This window comes from Suncus etruscus, chromosome 5 (assembly GCF_024139225.1).
Source record: "Suncus etruscus isolate mSunEtr1 chromosome 5, mSunEtr1.pri.cur, whole genome shotgun sequence".
NCBI classification, from domain to species: domain Eukaryota; kingdom Metazoa; phylum Chordata; class Mammalia; order Eulipotyphla; family Soricidae; genus Suncus; species Suncus etruscus.
The window spans coordinates 18,568,628-18,586,693 of NC_064852.1; the positions used below are offsets into that span (position 1 = coordinate 18,568,628).

Genomic DNA, 18,066 nt, shown 5'->3' on the forward strand with positions numbered 1-18,066 from the left:
ATTACAAAAATGTCTTTTATTTTTCTTAAAACCCATAGATGAGTGATACTATTCTGTATCGATCTCTCTCCCACTGACTTATTTCACTCAGCATAATAGATTCCATGTACATCCATGTATAGGAAATTTTTATGACTTCATCTCTCCTGATGGCTGCATAATATTCCAAAGCCAAAACTTAGTCAACTGAATCCAAAATTCATAAGAGGCTGGAGAGACATTATAGTAGGTTCTATGCTTTCTTTACATTTGGCCAAGCAGTGTTTCATCCCTGGCATCCCAAATGGTCCCCGGGGCACCACCAGAAGTGATTCCTGAGTACAGAGCCAGGAATAACCCCTGAGCATCATTGGGTGTGACCCAAAATCAACATACATGCATCAAAAAAAAAAAAGTAAGAAAGGAAGGTGCTGGAGAGAGAGAGAGTTAAGAAAGGAGGAGGTGCCTGCCTTGCCTGTGACTAACCCCAGTTTGAATCCTAGCACCATAGATCATACTCTAAGCACCACCAGGAGAGAGCCCTGAGAACCCCAGGGATGTCCTATAAACAACAAACATCAGAAAACACCAGGGTTTAAGATGAAAATAAATGTCTGGATAGACTCAGGACACACAGGCAGCAGGGCCCAGGAAATGAGTCATGAAATCACAGGATAGGTCAGCTGAGGCCCCCAGTATCAGGGGGCAAGGGGAGCGGCTGTCACTAGGGGCTGGTGGTTGCAGGGCTCTGGCCTAGAGCTGAGATGGGCCCTTCTGTGCTAGTAGTGGTGGTGGTGATGCAGAATGAAATGTACCTTCAGGGCCCAGAGAGATAGCACAGTGGTGTTTGCCTTGCAAGCAGCCGATCCAGGACCAAAGGTGGTTGGTTCGAATCCCGGTGTCCCATATGGTCCCCCGTGCCTGCCAGGAGCTATTTCTGAGCAGACAGCCAGAAGTAACCCCTGAGCACCGCCGGGTGTGGCCCAAAAACCAAAAAAAAAAAAAAAAGAAAGAAAGAAAGAAAGAAAGAAATGTACCTTCAACGCTTGAGGGAAATTGCCTTGTTTCTGAAACAGTTAAACAGATGCCCCGTCATTGGGCAATTCTGCTCCTGGGTGTTTAGCTCAAAGCATCAAGGGTTTATGAAAGGAAGTCCCTGAGAGAGAGCACTTGAGAAAGAGCACATGGCCTGTCACAAGGCCTGTCAACAATATCTGTGGCAGCCTGAGTGGAAAAGATCCCAGAAAGAGAAGCTCTGAGCACAGAACCATGAGCTTGGGCAGGAAATGATAAGATTAGGCCATGAGCTCTGAGGAGACATGACATCCATACAAGCCAGAGACAAGGGCTAGGAGGCAAAAGTATGTTTTTATTTGGGGAGGGGTCAGGGAGAGAGAGAGAGAGAGAGAGAGAGAGAGAGAGAGAGAGAGAGAGAGAGAGAGAACAGCAGAGAGAGAGAGAGAACAGCAGAGAGAGAGAGAGAACAGCAGAGAGAGAGAGAGAGAACAGAGAGAGAGAGAGAGAGAGAGAACAGCAGAGAGGGTGCTTGCCTTGCAGCAATACAACTGTTCAATCTCTGGCCCCCACTGTGGTCCCTATTCACTACCTACTGTCTGTCCCCTGAACCCTCCAGGAGTGAGCCCTAAGTGCAGAACTAGTACTTAGCACTGAGCACCACCGAGTGTGACCCTAAACCTTTCAAACTAAAATAAAAGAGGGCTGGAGCAATAATACAGAGGGGAGGGCATTTGCCTTGCATGTGGCCATTCCGAGTTTGATCTCTGGCATCCCTTAGGGGTCGCTGAGTAAAATTAGGAATGATTTTTGAGCACAGAGACAGGAGTAACACCTTAGGACTGTCAGATGGGACCCCCAAATCAAAAAGTGAGTGCTCAGCTCAGCTGTCCCCCAGGTAGATTGGGGGTGCAGGGGGTGATAGTGACTCTCCTTCTTTGTTCTGAGTCACCTGACTGAGGACACATAGTGTGGGTGATGGAGAGCCTGGTTCTCTGCAGGGGTCATTCTGCAGATGAGGAGCCTGGGGGCGGTCTATCTCCCCTGAGCCCCTGGGGATACCCTGGCAGGGGGAGGGGGCTGGTCCCCAGCAGCCTTCTGACTCCATGCTGGCTGGCTGGGGACCACAGCATCTGACTGAGCCATCCATGCCCTTGCCTTTATAGAACATGTTTCCAGCTTGTACCAGCCTCCCGAGAGCCAGTTCTTTTGTTGTTGTTTTTTGTTTGGTGTTTTTAGCCACCCCTGACAGCACTCAGAGGTTACTCCTGGCTCTGTGCTCAGAAATCACTCCTGGAAGGTTGGAGACCATATGGAATGCTGGAAATTGAACCCAGGCTTGTCCTAGGTCTGCTGAGTGCAAGGCAAACACCGCCCTCTGAGAGCTAGTTCCTTGCTCTGCGCTGTTCTATGGGGTTCTGCCTGGCTCACAGAGCACACACCGCCATGCACAGACAGATCCCTGTGGGCTGCTGGCACCCCTGAGAAATCCCTGTGGGACCTTGCTCAGTTTCCATCACAGCCAGAGCCGCAGCTGCCCCAGGGCCCGTGGGAGAGCAAGGAAGGGCAGCCACATTCTTCCAGTTCCCCTCGTGTCCCTGAAGCATCTCAGCTGACACAATCCAGGTGATCTGGGAAGAAGGAGGGGGGTCTGTGTCGTAGACCGCATGTGAGCCATCTTGCACCATACTGGTCTGTCCCCCTGCACCCGGCCTGAGTCCCAGCAGTGACATTGGCAGTGGGGTCACTGCATCCCTGAGCTGCAGTGAGCTCTGAGGATGTGGAGCCTCAAAAAATGAGGCACAAAGTGGACCAGATGGGGTCAGAGCTTGGGTTAGGGGGCTGGTGGCAGGGTCTTTGGCAAGAGGCAACTGTCATGTTCATTTCTCTGGGGTTGGCTGTCAGCAAGTGTCCCCAGGAAGTGGGCACTGATGTTCGCTGAGGTTAGAGAGGGGGATCCCCCAAAGTGGCAGGTGGGCACAGTGTCAGGACTAGAGGGGCACACCAGGAGCCCACAGGGCTGGTTGTCAGGATTATAGAGATTGGAGGAGATTGAGGCAGCCCCAGTGAAAGCAAAGAAAGCCCCCAAAACTTGGATCCCCCAAAACCTCTGTAGAGTGGGTTTTTCTTCCCCTTCTTTATAGTCTCTGCCCAGGGAGGCTGGAGGGCAATGCCACAGCAACTGTGAGGGCTCAGCTCCCCTGTGCTGAGAACCTCCTGTGAGCCCTGGGTGACCCCCAGGGTGAGAGCACTTTCTGAGTCCACATGGTCTGGAAGCACCCTGCTCCCCAACACCAGAGGGGTCTGGCCCAGCCCACCCCACATCTGAGCACCTGACAGCCAGAGGTGCTCAGGTTACCAGAACTACATCTGAAACTGTCTTCCAACTTCTCAGCTCTCACCCTGAACTTTAGGAACCCCAGTACCTGGGCCCAGACCTGCTTCTGGGTGCACGTAGACAGATCTCAAGAGTGTGTGCCTTAGACCCTAGCTAAGTGCCTTACCTCCAGGCACCCCACTATCTTCATCCTGAACCCCTCACCCGGGTGCTGCACTGTGGCCCAGTTGTGGGCCCATTTGGGGGGGGGGGCTCAGCTGAGGAAGACCAGGCATGGCCTCACAGCCCGGGATAGTCAGGACTTGGACGGCGTGTCTGATCCAGCCGCACCCTCCACATCTGTCTCACTACAAAGGAATCCTAGAGTTAGAGCCCTAAGTAGGGCCCAGGCCAGCAGGGGACACCCCCACCCCCATGCCTTCCAGCCTGCTGGGCCCCTGGGAAGGTCCTGCCCAGATGGCAGCTAGCCCTTGGCTGGCATGGGGTGGGGGTCACAAGGACACATGTCCCTTCTCATGCCTGAGCCCTATGTGGAGGTTGGGGGGCCTATTCAGGCAGCGTTGATGCCAGGCAGGGACGTGAGAGGGTGGGGGGATACTAGGTGTGGTCCACAGGCTTGGAGCTCGGCGGGGTGAGCAGGGCCATGCCTCACGGTGCAGGACTCACTCCTTGGAAAGTTTCATGTGTTTATAATAGAATTGTACATGTGTGTACATGCATGTGGGTGTATGTGTGTCACTGTGAGCTTATGTATGCATCTGTGTGCAAGTATGTGTGTGAGTGGGTGCATATGTGAATGGGTGTGCTCTGTGCATGAGTGTTGCCTTCAGCCAATTCTTTTTTTTTGGGGGGGGGGCCACACTTGGCAGCACTCAAGGGTTACTCCTGACTGCGCTCAGAAGTTGCTCCTGGCAGGCTCACAGGCTCAGTGGACCATATGGGATGCCGGGATTTGAACCAGGGTCTGTCCTGCGTTGGCTACTTGCAAGGCAAACACCTTACTGCTCTGCTAGCGCATCGGCCCCCTCAGCCAATTTCTTGAACCCACACAGATGGGGAGCAGTCTCTCTGGGCTCCCAACAGGAGAGATGGAGAAGGAGAGAAGCCAAAGGGGAGCGTCACTGCCCTGGGAGGGGGGGGCACCTGAGCAGCTCCTTCCCAGGCCTCTGTGCAGCCACAGAGGGGTCATCCCACTAGGTAGGACTCCCCAGAGTCAGGGGTGGGGGTCCGCTGGGCCACATCTCCAGACTTTGAAAGCTCCCATGTGGCAGATATCAGGTCTTCGGGGTCTGAATTTAACCTGCTACACCCCAGGTGCAGTTGAGTCGGCCCCAGGGCTCCCTGGGACTCACCATCCACTGGGGAGTCACCCTCCTCCTCACGGTCCTCCCACCACCCTGCTCCAGCATCCGTTCCTGTCACCCTGTCCCTTCTACTCTCCTCCCCAGCACCCTCCACCCATCACCCTCACCCTCTTGCTCCACCCCTTCCCATCCCCCTGCCTTCAGGCCTACTTGTGCTGGGCTGGTTGACAGGATGTGACACTTCTAGCTTCCTCCCCAGGATCTGGTGCCAGTCTCCTGCACCTCATTCTCTGCTGAGCCACACCAGCACCCCAACCCCCTGCACTGTGGTTTCTTGCCAGACCCCCATGAGTGCAGGCACTCCAGGACATCTGGGCCTGTCAGGCGGTGGCTCAGAGCCTCCTGTGCAGTTTCTTATTGACTCAGGCCCTGTCACAGGATGTGGCTGTTGGAATATTAGGGTGTTGTGGTGGCAGGTCAGAGAAGGAACCAATACCGCTGCCACTGTGGGCCCCCCCAACCCAAGACCAGTCTGTGGCTTGTGCCCTGCCAGGTAGCACCTCAAGGGAGTAATAAAGTCCTTCCTGTGGGGAAGTCTCTGGAGTGAGCCTCAGGTCCCACAGAAGGGGATTCTGGGACAGGCTTGGGGACAGTGCACCTGGAAGGTTGGGGGTAGGTTGGGGGGCACCCCCAACTTCTTCCCTGTTTTGTTCTTTGGAAGGCTGGCTTTGGGAAGTTAACCCAGAAATGAACTGGTGTCCTGGTGGTTCCTGCCCCACATCCCTGGGGTTGAGTCAGGGAGGAGGACCAAGAGTCTTTCCCAAACACACTAACTGCCTCAAACCTTTGTTCCTCAACAGACACCAACCCCCACCGCTGAATCCAATTCACTCTACCCCAACCACTTGCTTCCAAGGCCCTCCAGCCCCACAAGAAATCACACCCAGAAACTACCAGACCTACTTTAAAATTATATTTTATTTATTCTTTTGAATGTTTTATTTTTTTCCTTTAAAAAAACACAACAGTTTATTTTGCACGTTTGCGCGTCTGGCGCCTCCTGTAAGAACAGCGGCTTTTTTCACAGTAGTTTCCATGGCCAGGGGCGGTCCTTATTGCTGGAGGGAGCACCCGCGACATGAGAGGGCACCCACGGGACCAGATTCAAGCCTAGGGGAGCCCCAGAGTCCTGGGTAGAGAGAAAGGCCTACCATTAGGGGCAGGGCCTGCAGTCAGAAGTGGGACCTGCACCCAGGGGGCGGGGCAGCCAGAGCAGCACAGTCCCCCATGGGGACTCAAGCCAGCCAGCCCCCACGAGCTAAGGGTCACCCTACTGACAGTCAGTTCTTCACCACTGCCACCCTCCATCTTGAGGGAAAACCCCGTAAGCAGTCAGGAAGCCTAAACCTGAGCTCCAACCTCCTGACACTCCCCTTTTCCAGCACATTAGACCTGAGTACAAAAAAGAATTCCTCCACCAAGAGACCAGAAGGGAGCAGAGAACCCCTTGGCCCCCTCAAGGCCTCTTTGGACGGCAGCCTCCAGTACACACCACAGACCAGCAGTGCTCCTGCCTAAGAGGCTTCCCCGAGCACCAGAAACCCATTGGGGGGTGGGGGGGGGCGCTGGCCCCACTTCCACCAGGATTCCAGCATGAGACGAGGCACCCAGAGAGGGGTCCCACAAAGCACCCAGTAATTTGTCTACTACCACATGGACACCACCCGGGATTCCTGATTGGAGATTCAGCTCATGGGATTGGGGGACAGGGAAGGGAAGAAATTTTCCTAACATGGCAAAGCTGGGGTTCCTCCCAGACCCCTCATCCCCAGGGCTGAGCCTCAGAGATTTATTCCAGGAAAGAAGTACAGGATGCGGAGGGTCCCTCAGCCCCTCACCTTTGGCAGCAGGCCCAATAACTGTCCCAGGGCGCCTGTCCTAGCGGGTCGGCTCAGGCAGGCCAGCCCTGGGCCCACCCTGCTACTCCCAGACCCACTGAGGCAAATTAAGGCTGCCAGGAAAAGTGGGGACCCTCCTTGGTCAATGTGCCCTGACCGAGCTCAGCCCTTTTGCATAGGGATACACGTGTGTGTGTGTGGGGGGGGGACTATGGTAGCGAAAGAAGGTGCTATGAGGAAAGCCTGTGGCTTCACTGGTGAGACTAAAGGCGAGGCAGCTGCTCTGGGGGGGTCTGCAAGGGCACCCAGCCCCCCACTCCTGCAGAGGCCGCAAAGCTGGGTGGAGAGGGGGACACCCTGGCTGCCCTGTCCGATGTGCAGCGCTTGATTGTTTTTTTCCTTTCATCTCAGCTTAAGGCAAAAGTTTGGCAAAGCAAGTCTACATAAGGCCGCATGAGGAAGAAGAAAGGGGGAGCTGCCGCGGGGTGGGATAGGCCCCCATCATCATCCACCACCTACCCGGGGTACATCCCCCTTCCTCCCGCCCCCAAACCTCAGAACGAGGCTATGAACATATAAGAAGTAGTGGGAAAGCAGTTGTTCCAGGGACAGCATTGCAAGGAGGGGCGCACAGGAGCACTGCGGGGTGCAGGGGAGTTCTCCTACCCAACCCCTTGCAGGGGATGGGGGATCAGTCATAGTGGGAGGGCCGCTCCCCTGCTCCATGGCCACAGTGCACAGTGAGATCCGCCTGCAGAAGGTAGAATAGTTGTATTTCGCTGCATGATTTAAGAGACTGGGAGTACAGTGGGGTGTGCATGAGCGGGGTCCGGTGGGAGTGGGAAGCTGTCACCGGTGTTTGGGGGGGATCACCACCATCGGCTGCCCATATTTAGGCCGCCACATGAGGACCTGAGCATCATTGGCGTTGGGTTTGGCCAGTGCGCTCTGCGGGATGGGCTCATTCTTGCTCAGGATCTTGGGTTGGTCCTGCACGCTGGGCTCATGCAGGCGGGCGCGCTGGCCCAGGGGCCGGTTGGGGTTCACCTCAATGGTGAGTTGCATATGCCAGCGCAGCGTTTGCAGTATGAGCATGTCGTTGGTGGTCATGTTGGTGGCCACCAGCCACGTGGTGAAGCTCTGATTGCGGTAGATCTTGGTCAGCCTGGCCACGTTGCTCTCGCTCACGGGCACGGCCCACGTGACGCTGGGGTAGAAGTTGTCGTTCATGCTGATCATGAACTTGGAGTCTCTCCTGGTGGGGCCCACGATGGTGCATGTCTCGGTGGTGTTGCCATACCAGGGGTAGTTCACGCCGTCCGAGTCACTGATGGCTTCGATGCGGCCCTCCTGCAGGGCTGGGAGCTCCCAACTGGACCTGGGGACAAGCAGGAGGCCACCTTGGCTCAGTCACTCTGCAGGAGTGGACCAGACACACCCATCCAGTGTCCCCAGGGGTTCCTAAGGCAAAAACTTTGCCCAAAAATCACAGTTCAGGGGCTGGAGAGATAGCATGGAGGTAAGGCTTTTGCCTTGCATGCAGAAGGACAGTGGTTTGAATCCCGGCATCCCATATGGCCCCCTGAGCCTGCCAGGAACAATTTCTGAGTGTAGAGCCAGGAGGAACCCCTGAGCGCTGCTGGGTGTGACCCAAAACCAAAAAAATTTTTTTAAAAATCACAGTTTAGGTGCCAGAGAGATAGCACAGTAGTAGGGAGTTTGCCTTTCATGCAGCTGACCAGGGACAGACCCAGGTTTGATTCCCAGCATCCCCTATGGTCCCCTGAGCTTTCAGGAGCGATTTCTGAGTGCAGAGCCAGCAGTAACCCCTGAGCACTGCTGGACGTAACCCGAAAAAAAAAAATCACAGTTCAGGGCCAGAAAGATACTGCAATGGGGAGGGTCTTTGCCTTGCAAGCAGCTGACCCAGGTTCAATCCCTAGCACCCATATAGTCCCCTAAGCCCACCAGGAGTGATCCCTGACCATAGAACCAGGAGTAACCTTGAAGCACAGCCAGGTGTGGCCCAAAAACCAAACCAAAGGGGCCGGGTAGGTGGCGCTGGAGGTAAGGTGTCTGCCTTGCAAGCGCTAGCCAAGGAAGGACCTCGGTTCGATCCCCCGGCGTCCCGTAAGGTCCCCCCAAGCCAGGGGCGATTTCTGAGCACATAGCCAGGAGTAACCCCTGAGCGTCAACCGGGTGTGGCCCAAAAACCAAAAAAAAAAGAAAAACCAAAAAAAAAAAAACAAACAAACCAAAACAAACAAAAAATGTAAGTTCCAGTTTATTTTATTGACTTCCTCTCAATTCCTGTGTCAATGATTTTGTCTTGTTTTGGTTTTGGGGCCACACTCAGCAGTGCTCGGGGTTACTCCTGGCAGGGTTTGGGGGACCCATATGGGATTCCAGGGATTGATCCTGGGTTGGATATGTGCAAGGCAAGAGCATATGGGTTTTTTGGTTTGTTTTTTTTTTTTTTTTTTTTTTTTGGTCACACCCAGCAGTGCTCAGGGGTTACTCCTTGCTCAGTGTTCAGAAATCGCTACTGGCAGGCTCGGAGAACTTATGGATGCCGGGAATCGAATGTCCATCTTGTGTTGGCCACATGCAAGGCAAATGCCTTGCTACTGTGCTATCTCTCTGACTCCAGGCAAAAGCATATGTACTATTTGCTGTACTATTTTTTTTTTTTTGGCCCCTTTTGACTTTTTTTTTTTTTTTGGAGGGGTACATCCAGCGGTGCTCAAGGATCACTTTTTTTTTTTTTTTTTGGTTTTGGTTTTTGGGCCACACCCAGCGGTGCTCAGGGGTGACTCCTGGCTGTCTGCTCAGAAATAGCTCCTGGCAGGCTCGGGGGACCATATGGGACACCTGGATTCGAACCAATCATCTTTGGTCCTGGATCGGCTGCTTGCAAGGCAAACGACACTGTGCTATCTCTCCGGGCCCAGGGATCACTTTTGACAGTGCTAGGAGACCCTATGGGATGCTGAAGACCAAACCTAGGTCAGCTGCATGCAAAGCAAATTCCCTCTCTGCTACTGTACTATCTCTCCAGCCCTCCATATTATTGACTTTACTTTTTTTTAGGCCTCATGGTTTACAAAGCTATTGGTTTGGAGTTTTATGTATAAAGCACCCCAAAACCACACTGCCCTCCCATAGGACTTTGTTTTGTTTTGGGGCTACGCCAGGTAACCAAGGGTCACTCCCAGTGGCCGTAGCCTTGAGTGAGCTCAGGAGAGACTATTTCTGGGGTGTGAGAAGCCCATTAGGATAGGGGTTCCAGTTCTGCCCCCCGTCCCACCGCTGCTGCTATCTATGCCCCCTTGATAGGCAGGACAGTGACCCCAGATGTCACATCTGGTCTTTTTTTCCAGACCTTACCGCTACACATTTTAACAAAAAGTCGAAAATCTGTAAAATTCTGCTGTATTTGTTGTTTTGGGGGCACACCTAGCAATGCTCAAGGCTGACTTCTAGTTCTGCACTCAGGAATCACTTTTTTTTGGAGAGGTGTCACACCTGGCAGTGCTCAGGGGTTACTCCTGGCTCTACGCTCAGAAATCACTCCTGGCAGGCTCGGAAAACCCTATGGGATGCTGAAATCCGAACCACCATCCTTCTGCATGCAAGGCAAATGACTTACCTCCATGCTATTTCTCTGGCCCAGGAATCACTTCTGGCAGTGTTCAGGAGACCAATTTGGGGTGCTGGGAATCTAAACTGGGTCAAATGCATGCAAGGCAAGTGCCTCCCCACTGTTCTACCACTCCATCCCTAAAATTCTGCATTCTCTTTTTAAGTTTGTTTTCTGAGGGGTCCACATGGCTGTAGCTCAGGGTTTATTCCTGGCTTTCTGCTCAGAAACTGCTCTTGGCAAACTTGGGGACATTATGAGATGCCAAGATCAAACCCAGGTTCACTGTGTGCAAGGCAAACTACCTCTCCACTATATCTCAGCCTCTAAAATTCTGCAATTTTACTTTAAACAAGAGCCTTCTCCCAAGCAGGGCAGAGATGGGCAGTTGGGGGGAGCCCAGTCCCAGATTCACACCCAGGCAGGCCTCAACCCTCCCTGAGGTTTTGTGACTCAGTTGGTGGGTTGAGGCCTGCCTGGGTGGTATCCTCTCATGGCCAGACAACCCACTGCACCTTCAGGAGTCTCCTCTTCTGCCCCTGATACCCTTTCACCCAGGTTACAAGGATTTTGCTAAGGATGTGCCTCTTTGCTGGATCTATTGTTTCTTTTTTTTTTTTTTTTTTTTTGGTTTTTGGGCCACACCCTGTGACGCTCAGGGGTTACTCCTGGCTATGCGCTCAGAAGTCGCTCCTGGCTTCTTGGGGGACCATATGGGACGCCGGGGGATCGAACCGCAGTCCGTCCTAGGCTAGCGCAGGCAAGGCAGGCACCTTACCTCCAGCGCCACCGCCCGGCCCCCGGATCTATTGTTTCTGAAATAGCCATTGAGGCGGGTTTGGAGGGAAAAGGAAATCTGGGGCTCTGAGCCTCGTCCAGGGACAGATACCCCTCACGGTTCACTTTTAGAGCACCCCCAACCTACCCCCAAGAGAATTCTTCTGATCAAGGGCAGATTCTTTTCTTGCACTGTGGATTCTACAACTTTTAGACAAATACACACCAATCTGGCCCATGTCTGCTCTCCTGGGGAGCCTGTGTGTGGCCAGGGCCTGGGCCTGCTGCTTCCTGTGCCTTCACTCCGGGCCATGCTGTGCTTGGGCATCAGGCCAGGTGTGCCCTGTAGATGCATGCCACGTGGAGGGATGTCTGTCTGCCACACTGAGACCAGACTGACCAGGAGCTGCCAGAACTGTCCTTAAGCCAGTCCCCAAGTCAAGCCAGATCATGAATGAAACTACCATGTTTATTTCCCCAGGTTCCTTCTTTCTGGGGTTCCTGGATGGCCCAGAACTCTGTGGGAGTGGCTTGTCTGTCCCCCACTTCCTCCCACCCCAAGGCTGGAAATGGGGCCTTCCCTCTCCTACCCACCCTGATCAGCAGAGCGGGGGGCCTCTTCTGGTGCTGGAGGAAGCACCTTCTTGATTGTTCTGGGGCTGGGGCAGGCACAGGAAGCAGCCACGTGGTCCCTAGCCTGCTCCCCTGGGGCCTGCTGGAGCGAACCCGCCTCCCTGCCAGCGGCTTCCTGTCTGAGGCCAGAGGGCCAAGCCGGGCCTGGCAGACAACATGGAGGTGGTGTCGCCAGGGCTGGACACATAACCAGCCCAGCCTGCTGTGGTAGCAGTCATTGTGCCTAGTTGGAAGGATCTAGTGGCTATGGATATGGGGTCAACTCAGAGGGATACCTCCCCATCCCATGGCATTGACATGCTGGGCAGGAGATAATAGCCAGGGATTCAGGATGATGGTGAGGCTCTGATCCCCCCAGCACTCACAAGAATCCCTGGAAGGAAGGATTCTAACCCCCTTTTACAAACAGTACCACTGAGGCCCAAGGCAGAAGCCACAGCTGTGGGCCAGAGGTGCAGCCAGCAGTCCCTCCAGCCCGGCTCTCTGCCTTCCTCTATTAATTTAGGGGCTACAACCTGAGTGCTCAGGGGTCACTCTTGGATCTGTATTCAGGGCTCACTCGACTCTGCTCAGGAATCACTCCTGGCCCTGTACTTAGGGATCACTCCTGACTCTGTGCTCAGGGATTACTCCTGGCCTTGCATTCAGGGACCACTCTAGCAGAAGTTAGGGACCCTATAGGGAACTGGGGATGAAACCTGGTGGTATTAGGTCAGCCCTGCCTCTCTTAAGCTACCAACTCCAAAACTGCCCTTAGACAAGATTATGAGCCACCTACTGATCTTGGCCAGATTCCTGGGCCCGAGAAAGGCAAGCTGGGGGCACATAAAGTATCCCCTACTTAAGAGAGAAACTGGTCAGTCCCTGACCGTGAGTGGGGAGGGGACATAAGCATAGATTTGGGGGGAGTAGCTGTCTCTGACTGTGGGGTATGTGGCTTTGTGGTTCACGTAGGTGGAACCCAGAACCCCAGACCACACCCCATGCTTCCTTGAAAGCTAGAGTCCCAAAGCTGGCCTATGACTGTCCCCTAATGAACAGATCCAGCCAGAAGTCAGCTAGGGTTTGCCTAGACTAGAGGTTGATTTCCAGCAGGGATCATGCTGGGGAGATAAGGGATTTGGAGTAAGGATCAGGGATTAATATTTTTAATCCAAGCCCAGCAGGCCTGCCCTAAGCCTCGCCCCTGGATTACCCTCTCTTGGCTGGTATTGCTCTGATGAAGACAAATATCTGGGTGCATCAGCTCAGTGGTTCTCAACCAGGGGCAACTTCATACCCCTCAGGGCAGCTGGGCTGGTGGCTCCTGGCACCTGCCACTGTTACTAGCCACTGTCCCTCCCCAACCATGCACAGGACCAGCTTCTGGACTGCCCCCCAACACACACACACCTGCCTTCCACTCCTCTCTCCACATCTCAAGGCAAAGTACCAGGGGCTGGAGGAATAGCAGTGGCTGGCCTTGCATATGGACGGACAACCCAGGTTCAATCCCCGGCATCCCATAGAATCCCCTGAATCTGCTAGGAGTGATCCCTGAGCACAGAGAAGGAATAAACGCTGATCATAGCAGGAGTGGGCCCAAAACAAAAACAAACCTCAGAAATGCCAGCTATATAGTACAGAAGGTAGTAAAGCATTTGTCTTGCCCATGACTGACCCAGGTTCAATCCCCGATACCCTCATAGAAGACCCTAAGCCCCCACCAGAGTGATCCCTAAACATGGAGCCAGGGGCAATCCCTGAGTACTGTGAGGAATGGCCAAATTACAAAACAGAATGGAACCAAAAAAAAAAAAAAAACAACAACAAACAGAAGAAGGGGTGGCTCAAAGGAAGAGGGGGTGGCTCAAAGGGCTGGCTGGGATATCCGCATTACCAACTGGGCCTTGAGGTGAATCGCTGGTCCCCCACAGACCACCCAAGCACAGCCAGGACCAGCCCCCATGCACAGAGCCAGGAATAGCCCCAAGCACTGCCAGGTGTGGACTCCCCATGCCAACAAAAATTCAGAAAGGATCAGAGCAATAGTGCAGTGGGGAGGGCATTGGCCTTCCCCAAGGCCAACCAGGGTTTGATCCTCAGCTTCCCATAGGGTTCCCTGAACCATCAGGGGTTGATTGCTCAGCAGAGAGTCAGGAGTAAACTTTGAGCACTACCGGGTGTGGAAAGTTAAAAAAAAAAAAAACAAAAAAAAACAAGCACACACAGAAAAAAGAACTTGGGGATGACTCAAGCAATAGAGCACATGTCCTGTCTGACCTGGCTGCTCTCTGGAGGAGCCTCTCTGGGAATCACATGCCCAGCCCATGGGGAACTGGGGGCACAGCACCCACCACACGTGGCCAGCCCTGCTTCCTGGTGGCTTTGCAAAGGAGGAACAAAATCTTACAATCTTCCCTGGGGGAGGGGAGAGGATCTAGCGCACATCAAACTCCAGACGGATCTCTAGGGTTCCCTGTTTATTCCTGGGGCACCCGCTCAGGGAAGCCAGCACCACTTTACACCTGACCCTGCCCTGGCTCTTCACTGACCTGGAAGCTATTCAGGAGAGGCAGGTCAGCAGTTCCTGGGCTGGCGGCTCAACTCCCGGTGCTCCCACATGCTAACTGTGCATGGGAACCTTGGCCTTGTCCCAGATCACTGACCCTCTCCCTGGCAGCCAGTCTCCCAGGGCACCCCAACACTGCCCTTTCTCCATCAGGACACAAAAGGGGGAGGGAAGAGAAATTAAGAACAAAGGAAACAGCACCAACCCAGGCACCAGCTGTGGGAGCCAGGAAGTGAGCCCTGAGAGAGAGAGCAGCAAAAGGAGCGGGGAAGACATTTCTGCAGCTTCTCTTCCCATGCCACAGTCCCGGGGTCCCTGCCTCGCTGCAGCCACCCCAAAGCGCTCTACAGGCAGGACTGTGGGCCTGGCATCACGCCTATTCATCCGAGGAGCATCCCAGGAAGCCCCAGGGTCTTGCTCTGGCCCCAGGATGCAAGGAAGAAACAGAGGGTCAGGGTGGTGGCCACAGACTCACCCCCAGCCAGGCTGGCCTGTGGCTTAGGCATGTAATGATTCTTTTAACCAGGAACTAAGCTAGCAAGCAAGCACTGGCCTGGGGGAGGGAAAGGTCATTTCGGGGCTGCTGGTACACAGCTGAGCCTGAGACTTCTGGAAGCTCTAGGCTCCATCAGGGACGCTGCAGCACCTGCCAGGTCCCCCATGAACGTGGCCCCCCCTTAACTTTCTGCCACCTGGTGCCCATGCACCATCCTACCAACCGACCAGCTGAAGAAACTGAGCTGAGTCTAAAAATCTCAAGAAGGGGTTGGAGTGATAGCATTTCAGGGAGGGTATTTGCCTTGCACAAGGTCAACCTGGGTTCGATCCCATAGAGTTCCCCAAGCCTGCCAGGAGCATAGAGCCAGGAATAACCCTAGCGTTGCCTGTGTATCCCAAAAACGAAAACAAAAAAACTATGAGGGCCTGAAGTGGGCACAAGTAAGGTGTGTTTGCTTTGCACATGGCCGACCCAGGACCAACTCAAGTTCGGTCCCCAGCAAGCAGTCCCCCAAGCCTGCCAGGAGCAATTTTTGAGGACAAAGAAGGAGTAATCTCTGTGAAATGCCAGGTGCGGCCCAAGAACCCCCTTACCAAAAAACAAACAAACGAACAAAAAACAAACTCTGTGTCTGACCAGTTGCAACCCCATAATATTCTGGTTGTCTTAGGAAAGTGCCCCCAAAATGCAAGGAACTGGATGGGATCCCTGCAAGGAAAGGATGCAAACTCACAACGCTGCTTAGGTTGTGGGAGCAGAGGTTAGGCTGTCAGTCAAGGGGTCCCTGTGTGGGTATGTACCTCTGTGGGGGTCAGGGTGACCCCTTCATCCTAAGCTTCCCCCCACCCCCGTGACCTCATTCTGCACTGCTCAAGTGCATTTCAGGCCACCCCATGCTGTTTTTCCAGAAGTCCTAAGTGCTAATGACTCCTTCTCCACTCCTGGAACCCGGAAGTGAGGAGAGACAGGACTTATGCCCACCTATCTTGAGGCGTCTGTGTGTGTGTGAAACTCAGAGGACTTCCCCCAAAGTCCTGAAGCATGAACCCCACTAGTTCCCTGCTCTGGCTTGTGGCCAACAGGAGGAAGGAATGGAGCGCACTGCCCGATCCATCCTCCCTTACCCCAGGGCCACATCCAGGATCAAGGGAAAGATCCAGAGTCATCAGTACAGGAGCCAAAGAGATAGCACAACAGTAGGGCGTTTGCCTTGCATGCAGCAGACCAAGGACAGATGGAGCCAGGAGCAATTCCTGAGAGCAGCTGGTTGTGACCCAAAAACAAACAAACAAACAAACAAAAAACCATAGTCACCAGCACAGAGACATGCTTCTTCCCAGGTTAGGCCCCTGCTGAAGTTGCTCATAGGGGAGATGGCTGCATAGGGGACCCTGCCTCCAAAAAAGGAGGAGCTAGCCCCTTTGCTGAGGTACCTGGCAGGCTCTTCCAGCAAAGTCCCCCCTCCCCTGCCCGTGTGAGCTCCTCAATACTGCACTGCCTCTCACAGTCCACACCCGACATGAGCACCTCAGACTCTCAAGCCGACGATGCTGGATACCCCTTCCTTTTCCTAGGGTAACCCACCCTGTGTGTGCTTGGTAACCCTGAGTCCAAGGTGGGAACCCGGGAGTGGGCTGGCTTGCCCACTAACTTTCTTTCTGTTGGCATCTAACGAAAGGTCAGAGATGGTGGGTGGGTCTAAATGGCATGAACCCTTGGTCCCCTTCAGAAATGGATAGCATAGTGGGTAGGGCATTTTGCCTTGCACGTGCTAACTTAGGTTCAATCCCCGGCATCCCATATGCTCCTCCAGGCCTACCAGGAATGATTCCTGAATGTAGAGCCAGGAATAACACATTAGCACCACCGGGTATAGCCCTCAAATGAAATAAAACAATAAAAGAAATGGCAAAACAGGCAGCCCTGACCGCGAGGTGTCTCCCCCTGCACCCACATCCCCCCCAGCCCATGCTGGCGGTACTTACATGCCCTGGTCCCCGTAGTGGTTGTAGAACTCCATGTGGCTGCAGGCCTGGATCCAACCCACAATCCAAGTTTCCTTCCTGGGGATGGGCGGCATGATAACCTGGGCCGATGCCCGGAAGTGGGGAGTCCGGTACCGGAGCACCACGCTGGAAGACTCATCGATGCTGGTGGGCACGGGGTCGATGGCCGCCTTCACATCAGTCACGGTGATGCCGTCCCGGAAGACCTTGGCCTTGTCCCCGATGCTCTGAATGCAGCCCATGGCAAACAGCAGGACTCTGATCTCCAGCGAAGGCCAACAGTCCCAGGAGGGACCAGGCATTGAAAGGACCGAGGCTGCAGGACCCAGTGCCACGAGGATGGGTTTGGGGGGGCTCAGCTCCTATAAAATCTCCCGTTGTTGGGGGAGATTTGTTGTTGCAGGGGCTTTGCAGATCACTGATGCATGTCTGGTTAGAATAATAAGGATTTCTGCTGCATTTCAAGCGCCAGGCAGTGGACAAAAATCACTGATATTGATATTTCTTTGGATTCAAAAAAACAAAAAAGGCAAAAGTTTGCAGGTCAGTTTGCCTACTTGCAACCACCACTTTCTCCGCTCCCTGAAAAGCCTGGGGGGATCCTGCAGGCTCCGTGGGGGCCGTGGAGAGCTCAGTATGATGGTGTGTGGGGAGGCCCCACTCCTTGCTGGATCAGGATCAATCAATGGGCACAGGGCCCAGGTCCACCCTCGGCTTCCAGGAGGCTTGCGGGAACTGCGGGGGGCCACCCGTGGGTTCGGTGGCCACTTAAGCAGGAGATCCAAGTTGTCGCTGTCTGTCGCTGCTGTCGTTGTCTCTGTCGCCTCCAGCTGGAGGAGCCCCCTGGGGGGTGTCTCTGAGACAGAGGCTGCGAGGACCTGGTGGCGGAGAGGTGGAAGGGACGTGGCTGGATCGAGGCCCGCCTGCCTCCAAGTTGAGCCCAACTTTATAACGGGGCGGGGAGGCCACGCGTGTGTGTGTAAGTATGTGTGTGTGTGAATGTGTGTGTGTGTAAGTGTGTGTGTGTGTGTGTGTGTGTGTGTGTGTGCGCTCGGGGTGGGCTTCAGCAGCGCTGACCCCACCACCGCCGCAGCTCTGGGCGGTCTCCCTGGAGGCGGTGCCCCGCACCCCACACCCCTGCGCCCTCCCCGTCAGTGCCCCCAAGGCGGGGAGCACCAGCGAATAATCGCTGCCAGTGACATCCCCGCTGACAACCAACCTCCCGGGGCGGGGCAGGGCAGGGCAAAGCCGGGCAAGGCGGGGCAGCACAGTCCAGGGTAGGGGGTGGCCCTGCAGTGCGCCCCTAAAAAAACCCAAAAACTGTCACCTCCAGCTCCGGGCTCTCCAAGCCCATCCCGGGCCCTTCCAGCTAAACCTGGAGGCGCAGAACCACCCAGCTGGCCCGTTTGATCGGCCCCGAGCGCGCA

General features: G+C 54.5%; 1 protein-coding gene across 1 annotated transcript; it reads right to left on the minus strand.

Moving 5' to 3' along the window:
- Positions 1-6,742: 6,742 nt before the first annotated feature.
- On the minus strand, positions 6,743-17,014 carry FAM78A (family with sequence similarity 78 member A). The gene is made up of 2 exons (XM_049774083.1): positions 16,619-17,014; positions 6,743-7,911 (listed from the first exon to the last, which is right to left on the minus strand). The coding sequence occupies exons 1-2, from the start codon at positions 16,939-16,941 to the stop codon at positions 7,383-7,385; spliced, it is 852 nt and encodes a 283-aa protein (XP_049630040.1). The 5' UTR covers positions 16,942-17,014; the 3' UTR covers positions 6,743-7,382.
- Between the last annotated feature and the right edge of the window lie 1,052 nt (positions 17,015-18,066).

What these genes read in the sequence shown, in the direction of transcription:
- FAM78A (XM_049774083.1), bottom strand. Translation starts at nt 16,941, where the DNA reads ATGCCTGGTCCCTCCTGGGACTGTTGGCCTTCGCTGGAGATCAGAGTC. An exon ending in CACTACGGGGACCAGGGCAT is followed by an intron (nt 7,912 to 16,618) that starts GTAAGTACCGCC and finishes GCTTGTCCCCAG; the next exon opens with GTCCAGTTGGGAGCTCCCAG.